The 23,478-nt window shown below is 40.3% G+C and overlaps 2 protein-coding genes across 6 annotated transcripts in view; both read right to left on the bottom strand.

Annotated features, from left to right (window-relative positions):
- The window catches only part of LOC110367697 (gastrula zinc finger protein XlCGF57.1), a 63,548-nt gene that overhangs the window by 38,492 nt on the left and 1,578 nt on the right, over positions 1-23,478 (bottom strand). The window contains exons 2-7 of one of the 5 annotated variants that reach the window (XM_036131904.1): positions 21,676-22,183; positions 20,471-20,620; positions 19,018-19,174; positions 18,179-18,926; positions 17,819-18,069; positions 8,493-9,489 (exon numbers count right to left, since the gene is read on the bottom strand). In XM_036131904.1, the coding sequence (XP_035987797.1) occupies positions 18,479-18,926; positions 19,018-19,174; positions 20,471-20,620; positions 21,676-22,168 (1,248 nt within the window). In that variant the 5' untranslated portion in view covers positions 22,169-22,183 and the 3' untranslated portion in view covers positions 8,493-9,489; positions 17,819-18,069; positions 18,179-18,478. Of the gene's footprint in view, positions 1-8,492; positions 9,490-14,208; positions 15,194-15,923; positions 16,218-17,257; positions 18,070-18,178; positions 18,927-19,017; positions 19,175-20,470; positions 20,621-21,675; positions 22,184-23,478 lie in introns of those variants that run through there. The other 4 variants (XM_036131905.1, XM_021314077.2, XM_036131903.1 and 1 more) reach the window with 4 other exon arrangements.
- On the bottom strand, positions 2,131-3,935 carry LOC118560616 (zinc finger protein OZF-like). Its single transcript, XM_036131948.1, has one exon. It carries the CDS (start codon positions 3,891-3,893, stop codon positions 2,640-2,642), a length of 1,254 nt encoding a protein of 417 aa, XP_035987841.1. The 5' UTR covers positions 3,894-3,935; the 3' UTR covers positions 2,131-2,639.

Below are 23,478 nucleotides of genomic sequence, written 5' to 3'. Positions count from 1 at the left end.
TTCCCAAGACAAAAAAATAATAGACAAAAAAATCAATGCATCACACGTTTTAAGATACAGCTGGCTGTGATTATACACCTGGCCAGTAGGTGGTTTCGTGTCGCATGAAGCATCAAGAAATGAACCCTTTCTCGGACCAGTTGGCTCAAGTGGTTCAATGCCTCATGAGGCTTCATCTCACCATCACTACTAATTTTACATTTTAGAGACATAAAAAGAAAACAAGTGTAACATGGGGAGATGGAGCCCGGACTGTGACAGAGGACGTGGCCCTAAAGCCAACTGGTAGACCTTAAATATCAAGTGGCCTAGGGTCTCCCAATTAAAAGTACCCAGGTAGGTCTGGCTTAAGAATTATGAAACAGAAATAGTATATAAAATATATATTTTATTTATACAGTCTTTTACAATATTAAAAATAGACTTTATTATTCCAATCTAAAACCCAATAAAGCACAGGAACACAGGACAATACTAGAAACAATATGAGAATTAAACACAAACAACTGCAACCCAAATTAGTAGCAACCAAAGACACAAAATAATGTTAGATAACCAAAAAAACAAAACAAATCTCAAACTGCATCAATCCAGTCCTGTAAAACTGTGCCCAATCAGCTAATTAATAAAAATGTAAAAGAACCCTGCACTGTTGTCTGGTTCAGTATGTGTGGTGCTACAACACTAGCTCTAAACAACAACCCCTTTTCTTAATTAATCCAGAGCATAAACCACGCATGAACTGCAACCCACAGCTCATGAAAGTTACAAGCAACTTTAGAAAATATAAGACCAAAGTCGCGTAAAATAAGTGGGCTTCTCAACAATGAGCATTCTTTCCAGGTGTGTCGTATCCCTCCACCGCTCTGATCGGGTAAACAAATGTTCCGGCAAATTCTACATTATAAAAAAGAAAAATCTACCGAAAAGTCTTGCTCTCATGTCATCTTGAAGACATTCTTCTTCCAAATGTTGGCTACAGACGACGTGTTTTCTCTCTGGCCAGAAGTTAGATGGTAAATCCTTCCTCTTCAAGTAGGTAATCCAACAAAAGAACCCAGTGAATCATGAATGGGAAAGGTGAAAAATCTAATGTTTTTCCACTTTAACCCGATGTATTGTTACATCCAACTTCCATGCACGTGAGCATAGTTGCTTCAACAATAGCTCTCGCGAATTTCAATGGTGAAGTCCTCTGGAAATCCAAAATAATTGTTGTTAATCACAGCTGTGTACAACAGCTCCTATTGAATTAGCTTGTAGAGCACGGACAACTGCCGTCGGCTCTCCACGATTCTACGTCACAGGATGTGATGTCAGGCGGCCATTACTGCCCATATTTGGGCAAAAATGTCTGCCCCCATACACATAATTTATGCTTTTATTTTCTTATTGATTAATGCTACATTCATTAAATAACCAAGACTGTATTAGTTTTAGTTATAGCTAATAATCCACAGATTTTTCCTTGTTGACTGGACTTCCCCTTTAAAATGTCATATTTTTTAAATTAAAATAACATGATTTTTATTGTGTCCATCAATATCATATTCCACCCCATTACACCAATCACACTAAACAATAATCGCACTCTGTTGTGTTGTGCTAGCTATCTTGAAGGGGTGACTTATTGAACTATGAACAGTTGGCTGCTGATTGCCTGAGCCAAAACCACATCGAAAAGAGCCGCCCTGTCAAATCACCTCCTACAAGCAGTGAGACAACATCAAGACCTCATACAAGCCCCAAAAGCTGAGTTTTTAGGAAAGCTATGACTACAGAAAATTCAACTTTTCTACCTTTAACATTTGTAAAATTACAAAAATACAAATACATTCTGTACAAATTAACAAAAAAAGTGTTCAGGGTTACAATAGGTACCAGACAAATAGTAACCATGTTGCACTTTTTTAGTTCATGCAGGAATTTAGCTAATTATGGGTGCCGTTCACAACCACAAAATTAAACTGAACTCTAAAAGTTGCATAAAATAAACCATGACAACATTAAAACACACATTACATCCACAGTGAAACTTGGTGTTGGCAGCATCATGATCTGGGTTTTCTTTATGGAAATAGTTTTTGTCAGGGTGGGTTGAACTATAAACAGCACTAAAAACCAGTCAGCTTTGATAGTAAAAAAGTTTAATTTTTATGAAGGATAAGTAAATAATTTCATATTTTAGTGTCACATGAGCTCAATCATTTATTCAAATGAACAACAGATGAATGACAAAAATATAATCTCCTGAAACCTAGCTCTAATAATCTAAAAGTAATTCTACTGATTTAATAACACACCAAGGAAGATCATCAAGTCCTTTATAGTTGTTCAGTAGATGGCTCCATCTGTCCACGAAAAAGCAGAAGTTGGAACTTGTGATCTAATGTGATTAAACAAACCTGTATGTTGTGTTTAGCTAATTTACAACAGTCACTGATTTTAATATGTATCTGAAGGGTGAGTCCTCTCACCACCATGGATTCTCATGTGGACACTTGGATTGCTTTGCTTGAAGAAACATTTTCTGCACATGAGACACAGGAAATGCTTCTCACCTGTAGGTTAGCATGTGATCAGCCAGATGACAACTGTTTCTGAAAGACTTAGCACACGCTTTAGAAGCATACAGCTTCTCACCTGTGAGTTCTCATATGTTTAAACCTACTACTAGAGGACCTAAAAGATTTATCGCACACTTTACAATGATAAGGCTTCTCCCCTGTGTGAGTTCTAATATGATAAATCCTACTACTAGAGGACGTAAAAGATTTATCACACACTTTACAAGGATAAAGCTTCCCTCCTGTGTGAGTTCTCATATGATAAATCCTACTACTAGAGGACGTAAAATATTTATCACACACTTTACAATGAAAAGGCTTCTCCCCTGTGTGAGTTCTCATATGTATAATCCTATTACCAGTGGAAGTAAAGGACTTATTGCACACTTGACAATGGTAAGGCTTCTCGCCTGTATGAGTTCTTATGTGCCGACTCAGGTGTTTACTCTGAGAAAATCCTTTAGCACAAGTTGGGCAAGAAAAAGGCTTCTCCCCTGTGTGCGTTCTCGTGTGAATAGCTAAACTACTATTACAGCTAAAAGATTTATGACACATTCCACAAGCATATGGCTTTTCGCCCGTATGAATTCTTATGTGTATATTCAGGTTACTTTTACTGGCAAACCCTTTTGCACAAGTTGGACAGGAGACAGGCTTCTCGCCTGTATGCGTTCTCATGTGACGAGCTAAACAACTACCTTTGCTGAAGGATTTATGACACATTTCACAAGCGTACGGCTTCTCGCCTGTATGAGTTCTCATGTGCATACTCAGGTCACTTTTACAGGCAAAACCTTTTGCACAAGTTTGACAGGAGAAAGGCTTCTCCCTTGTGTGGGCTCTTGTGTGAATAGCTAAACTACTATTACAGCTAAAAGATTTATGACACATTCCACAAGCATATGGCTTCTCGCCCGTATGAGTTCTTATGTGAATATTCAGGGTACTTTTACTGGCAAACCCTTTTGCACAAGTTGGACAGGAGAAAGGTTTCTCCCCTGTGTGGGCTCTCATGTGGACCTTTAACTGACTTTGCCAGGGGAAACCTTTTCCACAAAGCACACACAGGAAAGATTTCTCTCCTGTATTTCCTCTCATGTAATTAGTCAAACATCTACATTTAGTGAAACATTTACCACATACTTCACAAGGTTTATTGGTCTTATGTCTTTTTAGTTTTGAACCATCACTGTGATCTTTGGTTTTCTCTCGTCTCTTTTTACGCTTTAGTTCTTCATCTGTGTTTGATCCTGACTCTTCTTGATTATTATCCTGCTGATGCTGCTTCTCACCTTCAGGGGAGTCTGCATTGAGAAGTTGGTTCATTTTCACTTCTGGTTCATTTGTGTCATCTTTTAAATCCAGTGGAGTCACCTTAAAGGTGTCAGCCTCCTGCTTCACTACAAGCTGCTCCTCATCCTCATTACTCCAGAGATCCCCATGTTCCTCTTTAATCTCTACAGGTTCTGGTTCCTCCTTTGTCACGTTCGTCTGTTGCTGTTCAGGTTCAACTTGATATAGTTTGTCACAAGCAGAAAACCCTACAAAGGTTTCTGTCTCCTGCTTAACAAGATGCTTTTCATCTGGAAAGATACACAGTCCAAGCTGTTCTTCTTTAATTCCTTGAGGTTCTGGTTCTTCCTCTTTCATGTCTTTGGTGTTTGGTTCCTTCAGGTTAATAATGAAGTTCCTCTCTTGGCCACTGGCAGATTGATCAGCAAGAACCTTCCAAGAGAACAAGATGCTGTTAAATGTCAGAGGAGTGAAAACAGAAGAAATTAATTAGATTCACAAAGTGTAACTTTTATTCAAACCCAGATAATGTCACTGGCCTCCCCATGGACATCTTTAATTGAAGCTCTGATAAAATCACTCCACACAACTAGGTTAAGGTTACAAAGTGTAGGTTCCACACTCACTCTGCTGCCAAATGGTTCACTACACTTCATCTCTAAATATCTTCCAGGAGGATATGTGTCTAGGTAGACATGCCCTCCTCCATGTGAATGGAAACATTAACACTAGAACTCCCACTGGCAGTCAATTTGACGGGTGACATTCTGACCAATGGAATGCGGGATAAGTGATAACGTCATCAACTGTAATGGTTCTAGTGGGCTTCATAAGCCCAATATGGATATGTAGACCTAAAAATGAGGTCCAAAACATATTTTTACCACGTCCAGCAATTGTTGCTTAAATTATTTATGATTTACAATTGTAAATGGTGCTGAAAATAACACTAAATAAAAATAAGTTTGCAACAAAAGTTTATAATTAAAATGTTTATTTACATAAATTCGGAAAATGCAATGTGACAATAATAGATTAGACAATAAAGAAAACAAAATAACATTACACACTATGGTACTATAAAAGTTACAAGAAATTACATAACTATTTGATCACAGATTTTAACTGAGCATCAAAGATTATTCTCTAGTCTCTCAGGTCTGAAGCAGTCAGTGTCAGATACTGACTTTAAGGTCCCAGGTCAAAACTGATGTTAGAAACATCAATGCGCCCAAACAACATAAACTTTTCAGAAGTTTATTTATAGAGAAACTATTTCCCTTTTTATTATCATAAAAGTCTGAGTGTCTTCTGTCTAAAAAAGAAGGCTAAACAGTGGTTTCTTGTATCTGACTCCCAAGGGACGGAGTAAAGAGAGAAGAGGCCAAGCATGGAGCCTTGAGGCGCTCTGCATGAGTGGTACTCTTTAATAAAATATAATAAAAAAGCAGTTCTCTATTCTTAAAAAAGGAGTTTAATGATACCGTTATTAACTCAAAAGTACTTTATTCAGTATTATTTGTACATTTGAACTGTTGCATCTCTTTCTTTTTCAGTTTTAACCCAGTAACTGAACAATAACATTCATGTGTTTCACTCCCCCACTGGTGAAAATTAACATAATCTCTTAACTTTCATTAAAAGTTGAGAGGTCTGGTTAAATTGTTAAATTCATCTTCTTACCGTCAGACTCGCTTTTGTTCCTCGGAGAAAAGCCTCCAAACAGCCCAGAGTCCAATAAGTGTCCAGTGTTCTCAATGAGAAGTCACTTTTTCCCTTTTCCTCTAACAGGAAACTTCTCTGGCCGTTAGCTTCTCAGTTAGCTCTGATGCTAACTGCTCCCTCGCAGGCTGTCGCTTCTTCTAAAACGGAGACAAATAGCGGTTAAGACGAGCTGCACATGCTGTCAGAGTCTAGGAGGCTTTAGCTTTGTCTCTTACCCAGTTCTCTGGTTGGCAGCTTAAGGCCTCACAAGGCAAGTATAAGGTTTTTTGGTACATTTACAGTTGATTAGAGCGGAACTATGAATTAGAGACTTCTTCTTCTTCTTCTTCTTCTTCTATTGTGTTTTCTGGCAGCTTACATACTGTGTGCATTACCGCCATCAACTGGACGGAGATGTAATTTAGAAATATATTTTCCTATATTTCTTGATATCTTAATGAAACTAAATTTTATATATACTTACACACTCACACACACACATACACACTAAATCCTCCCAGCTAATTCTGTATCTTTTAAATGTTTAATAAGTGCTTTAATTATTTGAATTCTGTTTGTTTGCTGGATTTCTATCAAAATATCTGCTCTACTGTCTGAGTGACTTCTCTGTAAACTGATTAGTGATGAACATGAATCTGAACAAATAATCACTCTCAGAGGTCTTATTTCCTCTACCCATTATTATGACTGGTCCGTTTCCCTGTTATTATATGAAACTGTAGAACAATAAAAGACACTCCTATCTTGTTAACTACACTTTTTGATGCATCTGTGTAGATCTGGATGAAACTGTAGTAACTATTAATATATGCCTGTACTGTATGTGAATTCAAAATAACCCCCCTGTCCTTGTTCTTCTTTTCTAATAGTGTAAGATCTACTTTAGCTTCAGGTACTATCCAAGGTTGTACTGCTGGCAGTAGAACTGTTGGACTGAACTTTAAATCAGTTAATTCTAACTCCATTGCTTTTTGTTTAACTGTCCACCCAAAGCTTTTTCTCTCCCTCTTCTCCATTTCCCAACAAGATGTTAAAGTGCTTTGTACTAGATGATCTTCACTATGGCCCTGTAAATTAGCCCTATAGGTCAGAGATAACTAAATCTTTGCAACTCAAGAGGCATTTCTCCCATTTCCACCAGTAATGCTGCCATTGGAGTTGTTTTAAATGCCCCTGTGCATAATCTCAAAGCCTGAAACTGGATGTTGTCTAACTTTTTTACTTGATGCAGATCCATACACCACACAGCCATAATCCAGTAATGATCTAATTAATCCACAGTAAATTGCCTTCAGTGCTGTTCTTTCAGTCCATCAATCACTTCCCACCAAACATCTCACAACATGTAACAATCTTCCTACATTTGTCTTGTATTTTCTGGATATGTACACTTCATGTTATCCCCTCATCAAACCATAACCCCAAAAACTTAAAGTGTTTTACTCTTTCTAATTCTTGATTATACAGCTTTAATTTTACCTCTGTACCAACTCTTTTCTTTGTAAAAAACATTGTCTTTGTCTTATCTACTGAGACTTTAAAACCCCATTTATATGACCACTCCTATATTTCTGTAATAGCGTCCTGTAGCTTTTTAACACTAAATTTCAGATTTCTTCTCCTTTTCCAAATTGCCCCATCGTCCGCAAATTATTAATTACTATGGAGAATAAGTATTAATTATAATGGAGAATAATAAAGGACTCACTATGCTCCTTTGAGGTGTTCCGTTCTCTACAGTTTATTTTCTTTAGTAATTCTTCCCTATTTTAACTTGTATTGATCTCTCTTGTAAAAAATCCTAATCCATCCATATATTTGTCGTTTAATACCTAATCGACACAGTCTAATTAACAACCTTTCTCTCCACATCATATCATACGCTGTCTCTATTTATATGTATCATAATAGGAATGTTGGTAATAAACCTTTGTTTTGTTTTTTAGATGTCTCCTTTTGATTTGTGCATGTCACAGATTTATGACAGGCTGAAAGCTTTAAATAATACCACAGGTGGAGCTTTATTATTATTTGGTTTGGTACAATTTGTTCAACACAATCATTAAAGCAAATTTAAAAATCGTTTACAGATGTGATTACAGCCCAGAAATCCTTCAAACACACTTTTACTAAAGCTTATGGTTGCTTCTGCAGTGGCACACCCTATAGCGTTGTATGATGACTTTGTCCACTAGGGTTAACTGGTTTAGGTTGGATCTTCAGTCTTAGCCAACACCTACCAGTGTAGGTTCAGAAAAAAAAAAAACTCATGCAAGCATGTCGATTTTATTTACATTTATGATTACAGCAAAATAAAAAGCTCTTTCGAGCTGCAAAGCAGGATAATCTCTCACAAGAGAGCAAATACGTCCCTATCTACATTTCTTCCCAGTCATTGTGTCACCGATATATAAGATAAGATAAGATCGACTTTATTGATCTCACAGTGGAGAAATTCACGTTTCACATCGGCTAAATAATCATAAGAAGGTGCCAAAGGAGGAAAAGGTGCATGAGGCATATACAGCGAATCCACACATATACAGTGGATCGAAAAAAATGTAAATAAAAAAAGGAAATAAAGCAGAGATTTAAGATGACTTATGTACATTCAAGGTGACTTATATACATATGGATTTAACATTGCACATTAAAGTGGTACCAGGTAAAGAACAACAGTGAGGTAGTGAGATAATCATAACAGCTGAAGTCTCTTAATTAACAGGATTATTGCACAGGTTATTAATTGCACATTAGTTATTGCACAAGTTATTACAGTTATAGTGCAGCATTGTAATGTCTGATAGCAGCAGGGATGAAAGACCTGTGGTAGCGCTCCTTTTTACAGACAGGATGTCTGTCACTAAAGGAGCTGCTCAGCTCTACAGTCTGGTGCAGGGGGTGGAAGGTGTTGTCCATGGACGATTTTTTTTGCCCTTTTTGTGCCGATTCTTCAGTCGGTTTTTTGGATCGGGCCGAGTTTCAGTGGCATCATCCTGCGTTGTGTAGCATATAGCGGGTAACGAGGGGAGATCAGCCTCTCACCACCACTTGATCAGGAATCTCATGTCTGATGAAAATCTAACGTCTGAAATTCAGTCGGCCCTCCTGTGGTGATAATGAGCGCCTCCTACTGGTGAAGCAGAGCTACGAGCCCATTTCCCCCCAACCTCATGCACTGAGCATGTGCAAGCAAAGAATTTCTTCTTCTTCTCAGACAAAAACATAGGAGAGGAGAGAATTATGGCAACGTTATGTGCGACATGGAGTCAATCTATGGAGGAGCAACTCGTAGAATTACCAACGCAGCGCGTTTCCTTCTAGTGAGCCTTGTATTTAACAGAGAGCATCGACATTTCCGCCTTTTTCTTCTTCTACTGTTTACGTCTGGCTTGCCGATAGACCAGTCAGAGTAGCGCCATCTCTCTACGGGGCTGACGTGGTTTTTCAGACGTACAGTGTGAGCAGTCAGGTCACATCAGAGCGTCGGGCCGTACAGTAAGAACAGTTATGGAGAGCTGAGAACTTTTAAACCCAGAGGTTTGAGCTGTATCTGAGTACAGCGATTAAAAACATCGTACAGTGTACGCCCGGCTCAAATCAGAAGGTCATGCATGTCTTTCACCAACTGCATGCACCAGGTCCCCCAGCACCACTAGAAAGGCCTGGATGAACGCGGCAGCCTGCGCTCTCTGCTCCCGGTGCAAGGCGGCGGTGCGCTCCGCTCTGTCACGTGCGAAGGCGGCAGCCCGCGCCGTCGCCTCTCGAGCGAAGGAGGCCTCGTGTTCCCTCGCCTCCTGTGCCTCACGCAAACGGAGCTGCATGTGTTCATCTCGCTGGGCCCGCTTCACTGCTTGTTTTTTCTGCATCTCCGTGAGAAACAATGACAGAGCTTTCCTCCTGCCTACACAAAGGGCAAAATATGGGAGGTGATTAACAAAATAACATTTAGTGGTAAAATAGACAAGAAACAAGCGATAAAACAAGCATCAAAGTGCTTCTGTCCTGATCACAGAGATCCTGCCATCAACCATTCAGCCGATTAAAGCCAAATAAAGTGTTTTCCCACCGGACCCTCGTCTCCAGACCCAGACCACACACCTTGCTCAGACATGCATCATCTTGTGAAGTGGGAGCTCATTATTTACGATGTCATGGCAAAAGTTTGGTTTGACATGTTTCTTCGTTCATTCACATCCTCCCTTTCTCCTAGTTTGGTTGAAGGTAATGTCCTTATTGAAAGGATCAGAACATTTCAAGGCATCATGTTGGTGAAGATTCTCAGTCATCCTGGTCATGATAAATCCAACAACTGGACTTCTATTCTGAAGCTGAAGACGTTTCACTTCCTATCCAGGAAGCTTTCTCAACTGAACATGTCCACACTACTCCAGGCATTTTTATGGCCATTTACTTTTTAGTTCATGAAAATTCATAAGTATGATTATGAAAAACAAACAAAAAGAAAAACAAGTTGCCCTAATTTTAGTACATGGGTATATACATTTTTTTTTCACAAAGTTTCCTCTCTAAGGAAACCCAGCAGGTTGCATCAAGTCTCTCCAAGCAGCATTCACTCCTCCTGAAAGAGCGTAGAGCCACAGTGGACAGTCGTCTGCATTGTTGATGGCTTTGCAGCAATCCCTCATACTGAGCATGCATGAAGCGACGGTGTTGGGTAAATGGCGAGTCTCTGTTAAAGGCATACTATGCAACATTTCTCAGTTAATTAATGTGTTCCATACCGTTTTGGATGATTAAATGAGTAATTTCAGGTCGAACAAAGGTTTTCTAGGCCGCCCTGGTGGTCTGTGGGGGAAATACCGTACTTGCAATTGCAGGAGCCCTCGGCCCGCACCCACAGGCTCAGAAGTCTGGTGCATCGCGAGAGTCGGTCTTGCTTTACGGCGAGAACTGCTACACGCCCGCAGTGAAAGGCATGCTCGTTGCTAGCGCAGTGGCGATATTTGTGCAGTTATCATGGCGGAACCAGCGAGAAAACAGCGAAAGCCCATGTCGGAGCAGGCAAGAAAGAGGAAAAGGGCTCTGGACAGAGAGAGGAGTCGTACACGGGTGAACATCGGGCAAGCTTTTTCTGAATGGCGAGAGCTAAAAGAAAAAGAAAGCTGCAAGGCTGACGCGGACCTCGCGTTTCTGCTGATGCGATTGTAAGTTGGAATGGTTTCTCTCTCTCTCTCTCTCTCTGCATGTTCATACTTTCACTGTGTTAGTCATTGTTTGTACTGCCGTTTTTTCGACTTTTCGTTGCGTTCGCCTGTCTGCTAAGCTCAAAACAACCGCGCCTGGCTTGACGGATAAACCAGAACAGCTGAGCATCTTTATGACAGTGCACTTTTACTTTCGCCCTCTGGGGGGAGCCTCGCTGGAAAATCAACCCCGGTTGCATAGTATACCTTTAAAGGCATTGTGTATGTGTTGTTCCAATTTTAACCACTAGGTGTAGTTACTACTTCATCCATCAATCCATTTTCTAACACGTCTATCCCTCATGGGGTCATGAGGGGTGCTGGTGCCTATCTCCAGTGTTCAATGGGTGAGAGGCGGGATTTACCCTGGACGGGTCGCCAGTCTGTCGCAGGGCAACACAGAGACAGACAGAACAACCATTCACACACACACTCACACATAAGGGGAATTTAGAGAAATTGTCATCTTTTCTGGACTGTGGGAGGAAGACGGAGTACCTGGAGAGAATCCACACATGCACAGGGAGAACATGTAAACTCCATGCGTGGCAACAGCGCTAGCCACTGCGACACTGTGCAGCCCGTCATTATTACTTATTGTTCCTTTAAAGGAAGAATAAGTAATAACAATGGCCAGTGTGTGAAATTGTAACAACACATACACAACAGCCTATGCCATTTCCTCCATGGTTCGTTGCTGCTGTGAAACTCAACTGAATTTTTACTTCCACGTGACAGGTGGCTTCCATGTTTGCAAGCTGCTCCTCTTCTGCCAAAATAAAATACCAAATGCTGCACTCTTTTCTGGGAACCCTGGGAACTCTCATATGATTGGCTCAGGAACCAGGAAGTAAACGCTGGCTACACTCTGAACTGAAGTTTTGGACCGTACCTCTAGGCTCAAAATTAGAAAAACGTGACTAAAACATTGTTGTTGGAGAGGACCAATTGTTTATAGGGAATGCTACTTCCATTCCAGGTGACAAATGATAATGATTTTACTTATTGTTCTTTTAAATAAAGTAAGATTTTTCTGTTAAAGTTTGTAGCAAACTTACCACAAAGTTCACAAGAACATGGTTTCTCACATGTAAGAGTTCTGATGTGCATAAAAGTATATGGTTGGAGATTTTTTTTTCTTCCCACAGGTCCCGCATGAGTAGGGCTTCCCATTTGTATGGGTTATCAGGTGTCTAACCAGACTGTGCCTGTCTCTAAAAAAACGTTTTGCATGCTTTACACAAGTACGGTTTTTCACCTGCATGCGTTCTGATGTGGCTATTCAAAGTATTTGTTTTGGAGAATTTTTCCCCACATGTCACAAATAAGAAAGGTTTCTCACCTATGTGAGTTCTCTTGTGACAAATACAACTAATAATGGTGCATTCCATTTGTCCTTAGACGGAACAGCCCTAAAGTTAGAATTACAAGACAAAAAGTTGGTGCAACAGGATCATACCCGCATTCAAAATCTCTGCTACTTGCAGCAACATTGAGTAAAATGTTCTATTTAGACAGTTTTCAGCAGTTGTCTACTATTTATGTAATATTTAGTCAGCCCTTGTATTGCTTTTCAGGGTTCATAATAAAATGTTATTTGGCCCAGGTAGCTAAACGTCACAAAGCCCTATAGTAATTATAATGTTTATTATTTTAACATCAAATTAACTGGATTTTTGGAACCCTAAACATATACGAAAACTCACAAAAACTTCCACATACGTCAGTCCTGTTGTAAAATGATGTATTTTAAGTTATGTAAAAGTCACAAAAAGGAATGGCTGCACAGCGCCCTCTGGAAATTTCCAAAACATCCCCCATTAGTTTGTCGTGGAAGTATGAAATTCGGTATACTTGTAGAACTTCTCAGCACCTACCTAAAACTTTCTTGCACCCATGCCCTACAACAAACAGGTAGTCAGCCATTTTGGATTGAACATGCAATTTTGACCCCATCTTAGCCGTTTCTAGCCACATTTGATCCAACTCCTCCCAGATGTTTTGATGGATCGGGTTGAAATGTGGGCAGTATATTCAGAAGGAATGAGGAATCTGAAAGTATCAAAATTGTAAGTTTTTTTTTTTTTTGCATGTTTAGGGGTGGGGCCAGAACTTGATTTCTTGTTGAGAAAAACTAAATTATTATAGTTTCTACAAGGACAGTCGAGGAGACATGAAACCTGTGATTAATCCGCATCTGGTCAACAACAAAACCAAATGGTTCTAATGACAACATCATTGAAGCCCCGCTTCTTCAGAACAGGAAGTGTAATGTTTTACTTCCGAAGGTCCATATGGTAAATGGCTTGTACTTGTATAGCGCTTTTAACTAGTCTTAACGACCTCCAAAGCGCTTTACACTACAGTCTTAGTCATTCACCCATTCACACACACATTCACACCCTGACGGTGGTGAGCAATGTTAGTAGCTACAGCTGCTATGTGAGCTATCTATATGACCCCCTTCACCCAATCATCATGAAACTGTCTCCAGTGTGTGAAAGAAGACAAGACTATCCAGTTTGGTTTACAGTACTGAGATTTTGGTCTGTCATGACCGTGGAGGCGTGGTTAAATGAAGTGACCACATGTTTGGTTAAAATTTGCCCGTTTTTCATCTGATCTGCACTCCCTGTTAAATCACTAGATACGCACCAAATTTTGTGTGCTTCTTTGTGGATATCTGCTCGACACATTGGTGTGGTCAGTTCATGACATAACTTTAGACCCACCCAGAACCATGTAATAGGATGTTTTGCTGATTTATCCTTCTTGACAGTCTGTATAAGTTTGATAACACACAATTTCAAGTGATATTTTTAAAACATGACTTTATTGATCCTTTCCGCCAAACAGGAAGTGACCACAGCTTCCCTTTGGAGTATCGGATTTTGGCCAGATTTTCAACACCTCTGATCAGTGCCAACAAAATCTGACCAAAGGTAATGTCGAGGCGTACCTCATTTTGGTGACCTGCTAAATGAAACGGCGGGTTTGCCGGAGATGGCAACGCTAATCTTCCACAGTCATGACAAAACTGTAAGGACTGTCCAATGCTGGTTGCAGCTTTAGTTGTCATGGTTACTGTTTTAATGGCTAAACGACCAATGAAGAATTGTCCCTATTGTAAAATGTTTCATGTTCAGTTTAACAATTCAGCAATAAAAGGCAAAAACTTTGCAATAAAATATGACTTTTAAACTCGTCCTGAGACTCAGATTGGCTGTATTTGTACATTTACTAATGGCTGTCGAACGTCTATGTGTTTTCCTACTGTCAGACAAGCAGGAAACCAGAACGCAATAAGTTAGAGATGACATTCTCTGACTTCCCAGTTTTGAATTATGAGGTAAAAGGAATGTAACATAATGTCTTAATAAGATATTTATCAAAATCACAACAATATGGTTTCTCACCTGTGTGGGTTCTCGTGTGCAGTGTTAAGCACTGTCGAGAAGTGAAACCTCTGCCACATACTTTACAAAAGCAGGATTTCTTTTTAGGCCTCAGTTTTGAGTTGTCCACATTGTCACCTTGTTTTCTGGATTTTTTGCATCTTTTCTCTGGCTTAGGATATTTGTCTTTATTTGAGCTGGAGTGCTGTGGGATGCTTCCTTCCTGATGTTGCGTTGCAGCCGTAGAGCTGTTTGAACAAAGTAGATCAACAGTAGGAGTCAGAATAAAGGAACCAGTCTCCTGCTGCATTAAAAGCTGCCCTCCATCCTGAAAGATTTCAGTTTGGTCTTCATTAATTGGCCAATGTTCTGGTTCCTCTTTTATCTTAGTTGTCTGTATTGGTCCTGTTTCGTTCTGCTCCGCTTTAATCTGTAGAGGTTCTGGTTCCTCCTTTTCTATTTTAACTCGTGGATAATCTGATTCTTCCATTGTCTCCATGATCGGCTGTAGTTCTGGTCCACTGTGGAATATTTCCTCAGGAACTAAAGTCACCATAGATGTTCTGGTCTCCTGCTTCACTAAAAGCTGCCCTTCATCCTCAAAGAAGCCCAGTTCCACCAGTTTTTCATTAATTAGTTGATATTCTGGTTCCTCTTTTGGTTCAATTTCCTTCTGTTCCTCTTTAATCTGTTCAGGTTCTGGTTCCTCCTCTTCTACTTTAGTCCCTAAAGGTTCTGATTCCACTTTTGTTTCAGTCATCTGTACAGGTTCTGTTTCCTTCTGTTCTTCTATAATCTGAACAGGTCCTGTTTCCTCATTTTCTAATTTCATTTGTACAGTTTCTGGTTGCTCTTTTGTCTCAATCATCTGCTGTGGTTGTGGTCCCTGTGGGTTCTCCTTCAAGTCTCCAATATCTGAAATCGTTGAATCAAGAACAGAGTTTCTGTCGTCGGTTATGAGAAACTGATCGCCAACAACCTTCCAAGCAGTAAAAGCCATGATTCCCTGGAAAACAGCAGAATAACGTTAACAGTTTGGTAAAAAATAATTTTAGATGGATGGAAAAACTTTTGCAATCTTTAGAATCAGAAATATATTTTGGAAAGTTTTTATTGTTTTCTAAAAGAATTTCCACAAACTAATAATTGCTGTAATAAATGTAGATGTCAGTTATTAAATGCCGTAACACATCAATACACAATCTCTGAAATGAATTAATCGGTAGTTGTTTAATTTAAAAAAAAACTTCGGATAGTAATAAAAATTTGTCTTGATATAATAAAACCTTTAAGATTCTAGAGGTTTTTGTTAAAAATCTACTTTTGCTAAATAAATTCTGCCATTTCATATAGTATGACAAAGTTTAATAGCACTAATGATTGCCAATCAGGGCTGGACAATATAGTAAAAAAGCATGTCGATAAAATAGAAATATTGATCGATATCGATAATTATCAGCAAGTTTAAAACATGTGTTTTGAGTGCAGCTCTGACCATTTTATGCTGTTGCTTAATGACCTTTTTTTAGCGGACGCTCTGACCAACGAGGCGTCTACGTTTATAATGTCTATGATTAGAAGTACCTCTAATATTGTTTTGTGAAAGGATAGTCAGAGATTCTGTAGCATCACCACCAACCAAACAACCGAGCTGTAAACAAAACACGTCCCGCTTCCTCCGCGGTATCAACTAGTTCCCTGATTAGTTCATCCAGACCAGCTTCCAGTTAACATACCTGGAGGTTCTGACCCGGTTCGGGTTCTCCAGCTGCTATCCAGCAGTCTGAGCTGATGCTCGGTGTCTTAATCCCACCGCAAACAGCAAAATCCGGCTTCAAACCGACGACAAAACTAAACTGCCAGCGCATTGTTTACTTCCGCCGAAAGTGTCACACAAACATTGAGACCAGAAACATTGACCGCCCCTAAAAGGTTCCGACCCCAGGTCACAGCACGCCTTTTTCTTCCTGCTTTTAATGGCGCTTGGCGAACAACAATGTGGCATCGCACAAAGACACAACAGACATAATAATAATAATAATAATAATAATAATAATAATAATAATAATAATAATAATGACATATACATGTATATAAAGTCAGTTGATTGCACTGATCCAACACACTTCCTGAGAAGCTTAAAGTGTGGAATTAGTCTTTAGGATGTTCTAAGATTCTCTTTGCAATGTCATGAATTAGTGTTGCTGCAATGGCCCAATTAATATTGTAATTGTATTGTTACTATTGATGCACAATCAACTGGGTTCTAAATAAATGTACTCTGGGTCATGATTCAAAGCATTTACAGCCCCATATTTTACTCAAACTCTTTTAAAATTTCTTTAAAATAATTTAGATCAGCTTTGCATTCAGCTAATTTTCCATCTGATACCCGGGAGAGAACAGATTGAATGCCATCTGCTACACATGGCGAATAAATCGTAAAAGCAGTGCTGTTCTTGCTTTGTTGAAGGATGTAGATCCGAAGACATGCTGGAGCAGAGCTCTAAACTACATCTCCAGGTGTACAGGAGGATAAGGTCTAGCATTCCCATGTTAACATGCAGAGAACATCAAAAATATCTTTTAAATAAGTATTACTGCTGCTTGGTTTGCTTTGCGTGCATAACATTATTATGAATCATTGTAGACTTATTTATATTGATCAGTGTATTGCATAAACAAGCTCCTATTTTGGATCAAATATCTGTAATCCAAATATATTCTATGAAGTGTGTGCAATTTCACTTCCCTCTAATATTTAGAAAAGTGTGAAATGTCCCCGCCGCTCCTAATAAAAGATTACAATAAAATGAAATCTGTGAAGTCATCAGTGCACATTATTGGTCATTAATTACGGGGGATGTTATAAATTAGTTGATTTTTTGCGCCAGAAGCTGGTTAAACTGAACCAACAGCCTTGAGGACTTCACATAATTAGTGATGCCGTCTGTTCTGGGGGATTTTGGTTACTTTCGGGCCATTTTCTGCTTGAGTTCAAGCAGGTTGACACAGATCGTCTCACTTTCACCAGGGGTTTGGTTACCGGATACACAAACAGAAGACCATACTTTGTTTATTAATTTATTTACCTGGCCACGGAGATCAACTCGTTCATGTGTCTCCATGCAACAGTTGCTTCAGACAAAGAAAGAACTGCTGCTGCTAAGTTTTATACCTCCAGTCCAGGTGTGAAAATCCTCCTTCATGGGAGCTCTGCCGGAAAATGGGTTAATGAGATCAGTACCAGTGTTGGTGCTGATCTCTGGGATTCAGAGTTTTTACCAGTCGCTTTTGTTCTATGTGTGCATTTCAGTCCCTTTAGTTCCTCGCATGGCTGAGCCCAACATCCTAAAAGTAGGTCCCCTTTATAGGCCAAAACACACAGGATGGGTCCGACTGTTCATGCTCTGATCCGATAACACGTTCCCTCTCCAAACCACCAGAGTATATGCTGGAAATCCTGACAGCATAAACACAGGCAGGTGTGGCAGAAAACACAAAGCTGCAGCTGCTGCTCCGTACCTGTATGCTCCCACCACATGTGTGTTTCCTTAAATATTGTGTTGGCATGCACACAAAATACCAACCTGTCTGATAAACATTTGCACACTAATGCCGTATTACTAACCGGTTTAGTTTTTCTTTGTCAAACAACAGATTGTTGTGTGAGGAAGAGAAGATGTCTGTAGGTTCTTCCCCTCAACCAGCAGAAAAGACAACATGGAGATTTTCATCATCTTGTTGCAGAGCTGAGGACCTACAGCCAACACCATCATCAATATTCCCTGGTGAGTGCAGAGAAAATGGAGCTTCTGTCCTTCATCAGGCCTGAGCTCCGGCAGCAATCTCCTCAATCCAACCCAAAGATCGGCGGTTGACCTGCAGTTTGTAGGAAATCAATGATGTAATGATTATTTTTTCCCCCTTTGTTTGAATGAAGCAAGACGCCACACTCCCAAATATCCATCTATTATCTAGTGTCACTCACCTTTGCAGGGTCATGTGGTGGTGGATGTGCCCATCTTTAACGGCCATTAGGCGAGAGGCAACGTCCACGCTGGACAGGTCAGTCCATCACAGGACAACGTAGACACACAAGACAGAAATACACACACATACACACACATCTAAGGGCAATTTAGACCAATTAACCTGACAGTCGTGTTTTTGGACTTTGGGATTCGAACCCAGGACCCTCCTGCTGAAAGGCAACAGTACAACCAACTGCATCCTTGTGTACTCCCAAATAAGGGCACAAAAAAACACTTCTATACCGTTTTACAAGTTTCTACAAAAACTGCTGTTTGCGTCCTTCCACTGAGATCCGGGCCTGATGATCTGTTTGTTGCACCTCCTGCTCGTCTGTGAGATCATCCAAGATCTGCATGATCTCTCTCTTTGCTCTCCTCTTTCTTTGGCTACTTAGTTTTGACAATATGGGCACTGTGCTGAGAGCAAAGTAATACGACTCCTCGTCAGTGTTTGTTGGACTGAGGTTCTCTAGAACGGACACGATGCGGTCCTCCACCGGTTTCCCCGTGTTCCTGCGCTCTGGTCTTCTGGGAGGGGTTTCTCTGGGGCTAGGGGACAGCATGTCACCTTCACTGGAGGGGGATGGTGTTGTAGAGGGGCTCGGCGTGCCGGGTTGCTCCTCTTTTTCAGCCAGTGACAGAGGGGTCCCACTTTGCCCTTCTTCTAGATCGCCTGTGGGGGCGGGATGAAGTCGGTTCTTTGAGCTTCAACAAAAAGAGAAAATATAAATATAACTGACTGTCAATGGTAAGTTTAGATTCAGATCTTTTTAGCTGCTTTGAACCGTTTGCCCACCGTCTTGACAGCATGTACGGCAGTAAGAATGACATCAGTCTCCGGTTCTTCCACTCTGTTTTAGGCACCCTGCTTGATCCGCTTGGGAGTTGGATTCTTTTGTTGTTCCTAACAAACACGTCACGAAGATTTCTCCACCGATTCTTGCAGAAATCAACTAGAATTAAAAAGTGAAACGTGCATCGTTAACATTTACACCTTTGTTTTCTATTCTATCACAGGTATTTGACTCAGGATTTAGAGGATAGGCGCCGACTATCAACGTGGCTCTTAAGATAACCATAAGAGATATACCCGCCATGTGTGATGGGTTAAAAGTGATCTGGTCCGCTTGGTGGAACTTCGGGACCGCTCCAATCTGAAATCGGGGATGTTCAAAACGTTGGATTGTCTTGACCCGATATCCGATGGTGTGGTGTTCCTCTTAGAGAAACGAGCACAGAGCCTGTTGAATGTGACGCGTAGCCAATCAGAAAGCGAGGTGAGGGGAACCCGGAGAAGAAAAACAAAAGAGTTCACCTCCACTCCACTTTACCTGCTCTACAAAATATGATCATTTTAAATAAATAGGTCAGACTATGTGTAGGAAATGAATGTGTAAATCATTTTAGATCCAAAATAAAAGTTATAATTTTGAATAATTTAATTTGACTAACAATAATAAACTGGGCTGTTTTTGGTATAGCAATATAAGAACACTTTTTTGGTCAGCTGTTATTTGAAATTAACTTCAGTAATTATTTAATAATTAAATTCAAAGCAGATTGTAATGCACCAAAGTCTGCATTTGAGTAATTAAATATCATTGGATAGATCTTACTATGAAATGGCCCCCGAGCTGCACTTTGGACACGCCTGTTTTAAGGGAATAGTCTCCGCATGTGATGTCAGCAAAAATTCACGTGTCGTCATGAAGACGTCAGTTTTATGGCGTGTGTTTTCCTGTGTCGGCTTCCAGTGTTAGCATGCATCTAAGTCACAGGGAGAGCTGTTCCAGTATGATCTACACACAGCCTATGTCTAATTAAACTAGCTTTAACTTTAAGCAAAAGCTTACCCAGTTTAAATAAACCATAACGCATCTTAACATGATATATTACACACCAGTTGGAGCATTTCACAAAAAAAAAAACATCTTTTGACAAAAGTCAGTAGTCCATATGGCTTATAAATAATTTTACGCTCTCTATATCAGTGACATGGGTAACACAAACATAACCAGGATCTACATCAGGGGTTTTCAACCCCAGACCTCAAAGCACGCTGCCCTGCGTGGTTTTTAAGCCCCCCCCCCCCCCCCCCCCCCCCCCCCAAACACCTGCAGCTCAGCAAAATCATTCATTTTCACCCATGAAATCATGACGGCAGGAGCAGACAAACGTCAGCGCCAGGCAGCGCTGCCTGGACGCATCGATTGAAACAACAAAGTTTAACCACAAAGTGTCGTACTCACCACTATTACCCAAAACTTTGGCTATCTCCAGCCACGCCTTCTCCTTTTCGCTGTTGTCTTTATACGAAGGGTGTGCCGAGTCGTACAAGACGGACCTCTTCTGCACTTCCATGATCAGCTGTTTCTCGTTTATCTTCCAATATGTGGGTCCTGGCGAAACCATTTGTAGATCAAAAGTCTACACTGAGGAGAGTTACAGATCCACCAGCAACAAGACACGGCTAATTTAGCAGAATCTGAGCCCGCTCCCAGTCATTTGGCTCCTTCGCCCATTCATGACCGGGGTTAGAACCCTGGAAAAGACGTCCTCTGGCAGGTGGCTCCGTCTCAATCATTAATGAATCCACCAAAAACCAACAGTAGCACAAACTGGCAAAGGGGTGAAATCTCTTGTATACTGAGGACTCTTCATCCATTGTTTGCTAGACTGAATCCACTTTGTTCCTGACTCTGCAGGATTTGGTGCCAAACTGGACTTTAAGATAGAAGTGAAGCAAATTGTTGCTGCCAGTAAAAAAAGAGACAAATCCTATAATGCTACTGGTTCCTTCCACTCCTTGACCAATCAGTAACTTTGGAGCTTCAGGTCGTTACCTGGCTTCTTCAGGACGTTTGATGGGTCAGTAACTGCAGGGGGATTGTTTTGTACCTGCTTTGACAACAATTTAAATGTCTCTGCTTATAGTCTATAACAAAGAAATGTAGTTATACAACTTCTGAATAATACTAATAATCAGCAGGGAAGTCAGTAAACTGTTATTTTCGTTTCATTGAGGGTCGTAATCAGAGTGAAAAGACCAAAACAGAGATCTGGCGCCCCGTGTACGAAGCGTGCGCAGGTACAAAAACTTGAGCCGCAATGTTTGACGCCCAACTTGGCAAGTACAGAAATCAGCGATGCATGAAAGAGTGCAGTAGTCTAAATGTTGACCTGCTGTGAAAACGCGCCGCAGCAACGCAGCCTTCTATAAATCGACAATGAAACACGACAAAGCACTAAAACTGACTCAAATCCACTCAAATAATTGAGTTTTATTTTACCAAAGGAGCATCGAATCAATGACTTCTGATGTGCATAGTCAAAGTATTTGGTTTAGAGAATTTCTTCCCACGCAGCGCATTAGAGAAATCTCTCGTGAAGAATCTAATTAATGCTGTTAACGAGAAAAACTTCTGACACGCTCTGAAAGCAAAGGGCTTCTCACCTGTGTGACTTCTCATGTGCACGATGAACTTTTGTCGATTATAGAAGCATCGGCCACACGCTTCACATGAGGGCGATTTCTTTTTGAGCCTCCTTAGTGCAGAGTTCACCACACGGTCACCGGCTTTTCTGGGGGGTTTGCATCTTTTCTCTGGCTTTTCATCTTTAGGGCCGGTTGAACAGAGGAAATTATTCTTGACTGGTTCTGCTTCACTGAAGTCTTTCTGGTCAACAGTGGGAGACAGAATTAAGGAATCCGTCTCCTGTTTCACTGAAAGCTGCCCTTCATCCTCAGAGGAGCCCAGTTCAGTCCGTTTTTCATCGACTGACTGAGGTTCTGGTTCCTCTTTTGCCTCAATCATCTCCGCTGGTTCTGGTTCCTGCCGTTCGTCTCTTAGTTCTGCAATGTCTGACGACTTCTGATCAGGACCAGCGTTCCTCTCCTCGGTCGTGAGAAACTGATCGGCGACAACCTTCCACGTAGTAAAAGACATGATGCCGCTGAAGACCTGAGGGAACGAAGAACAGCAGAACAACGTTAACAGTTTGGTTAAAAATGGTTTTGGAGAAATGGGAAAACACGACAGACAAGAATGTAAAAAAGTTCCTTCAACTTGCAGCTGTCAGGTTTTCCTGGGTAGTTAATGTTAGAGACACTGAAATGTTTTAGATCACCACATTTTCAAAATGATCAAACTTAATATATGAAGTCAGTGACATGTATGTTAATAATACATTTCATTTGTAATGCTTTTTAACGTAAAAGCAGAGCCTCCAAAAACTACAGTTATTATGAAAAGGAGAACAAAAGCAACGATACACACAATGTTTTGATTTGCACATGCTTATTATCCACGAGTTTAACGGAAATAATGGTTATATTGTTTAGAAGTCTATTGAGATTTTTTTATTTTAACTTTCTAGGAATTGTTAAACATGAGAAATGTTTGTGTCTGTGGTTTATTTTATGTCCTCACTAAGACTAAGAATGTAGAGAACATGGACCCGGTTCTGAAGTCCTTCCATGGCTCCCTGGATCTCAGAGAATAGACTTTAAAATCCTTCTGTTAGTCTATAAATCCCTGAATTAGCACCTAAATACATCACAGACTTGTTATCAGGGCATCAACCCTCCAGACCACTCAGGTCTTCTGGCTCCAGCCTGCTCTGCAGAACCAGAAACGGAGAAGCAGCATTTAGTTCCTATGCTCCACTGATCTGGAACAAACTTCCAGAGTTTAAGTGATGAAACCCTGAGTTCCTTTAAATCAAGGTTAAAAACTGTTTGCTTAGAGTTGTCTTTAACTGTTAATGTTCAGTTCAAACTGTTGTAGTTCCTTGAAACTTTATTCGATAACGTTTGTAGTCCAACATATATTAACCTGCTGCTACTATTCCTCTGTACTTTTCTTTGTTCTGCTCATGTTCAGCGCTTTTAATTGTCTTATTGATGAAATGCGCTACACAAAAAATAAACTTGCCTGTGTTTGGAAATCTCTTACAAAGCTTTCTGTATTTAGGTAGGATACGTTCTGTGTTCTTTAGTGAACTAATTTATCTTTTCTAAACTTTGTGAAGAGAACAGGCAGCATGTTCGGCAAACTAAGGCCTTTTTGAGCTGCTGTTTATCATCAACTCCCTATAATTTTTCCCATCTGTTGTGGGAGGTGATACATCTGCTGGCAGCTCCTCTGCTCTCCCTGACAAAGTCGTCTTATCTCGTTACATGTACGAGGTTCACTAGATCATTTTTGTCGGCCATTATGCAGGATTGTTGAAATTAAGTGGGTGATGGGTCTCTGAT

The sequence above is a fragment of the Fundulus heteroclitus genome, unplaced genomic scaffold (assembly GCF_011125445.2).
Source record: "Fundulus heteroclitus isolate FHET01 unplaced genomic scaffold, MU-UCD_Fhet_4.1 scaffold_46, whole genome shotgun sequence".
Lineage (NCBI taxonomy): Eukaryota > Metazoa > Chordata > Actinopteri > Cyprinodontiformes > Fundulidae > Fundulus > Fundulus heteroclitus.
This window is presented reverse-complemented; position numbering and strand designations above follow the sequence as displayed.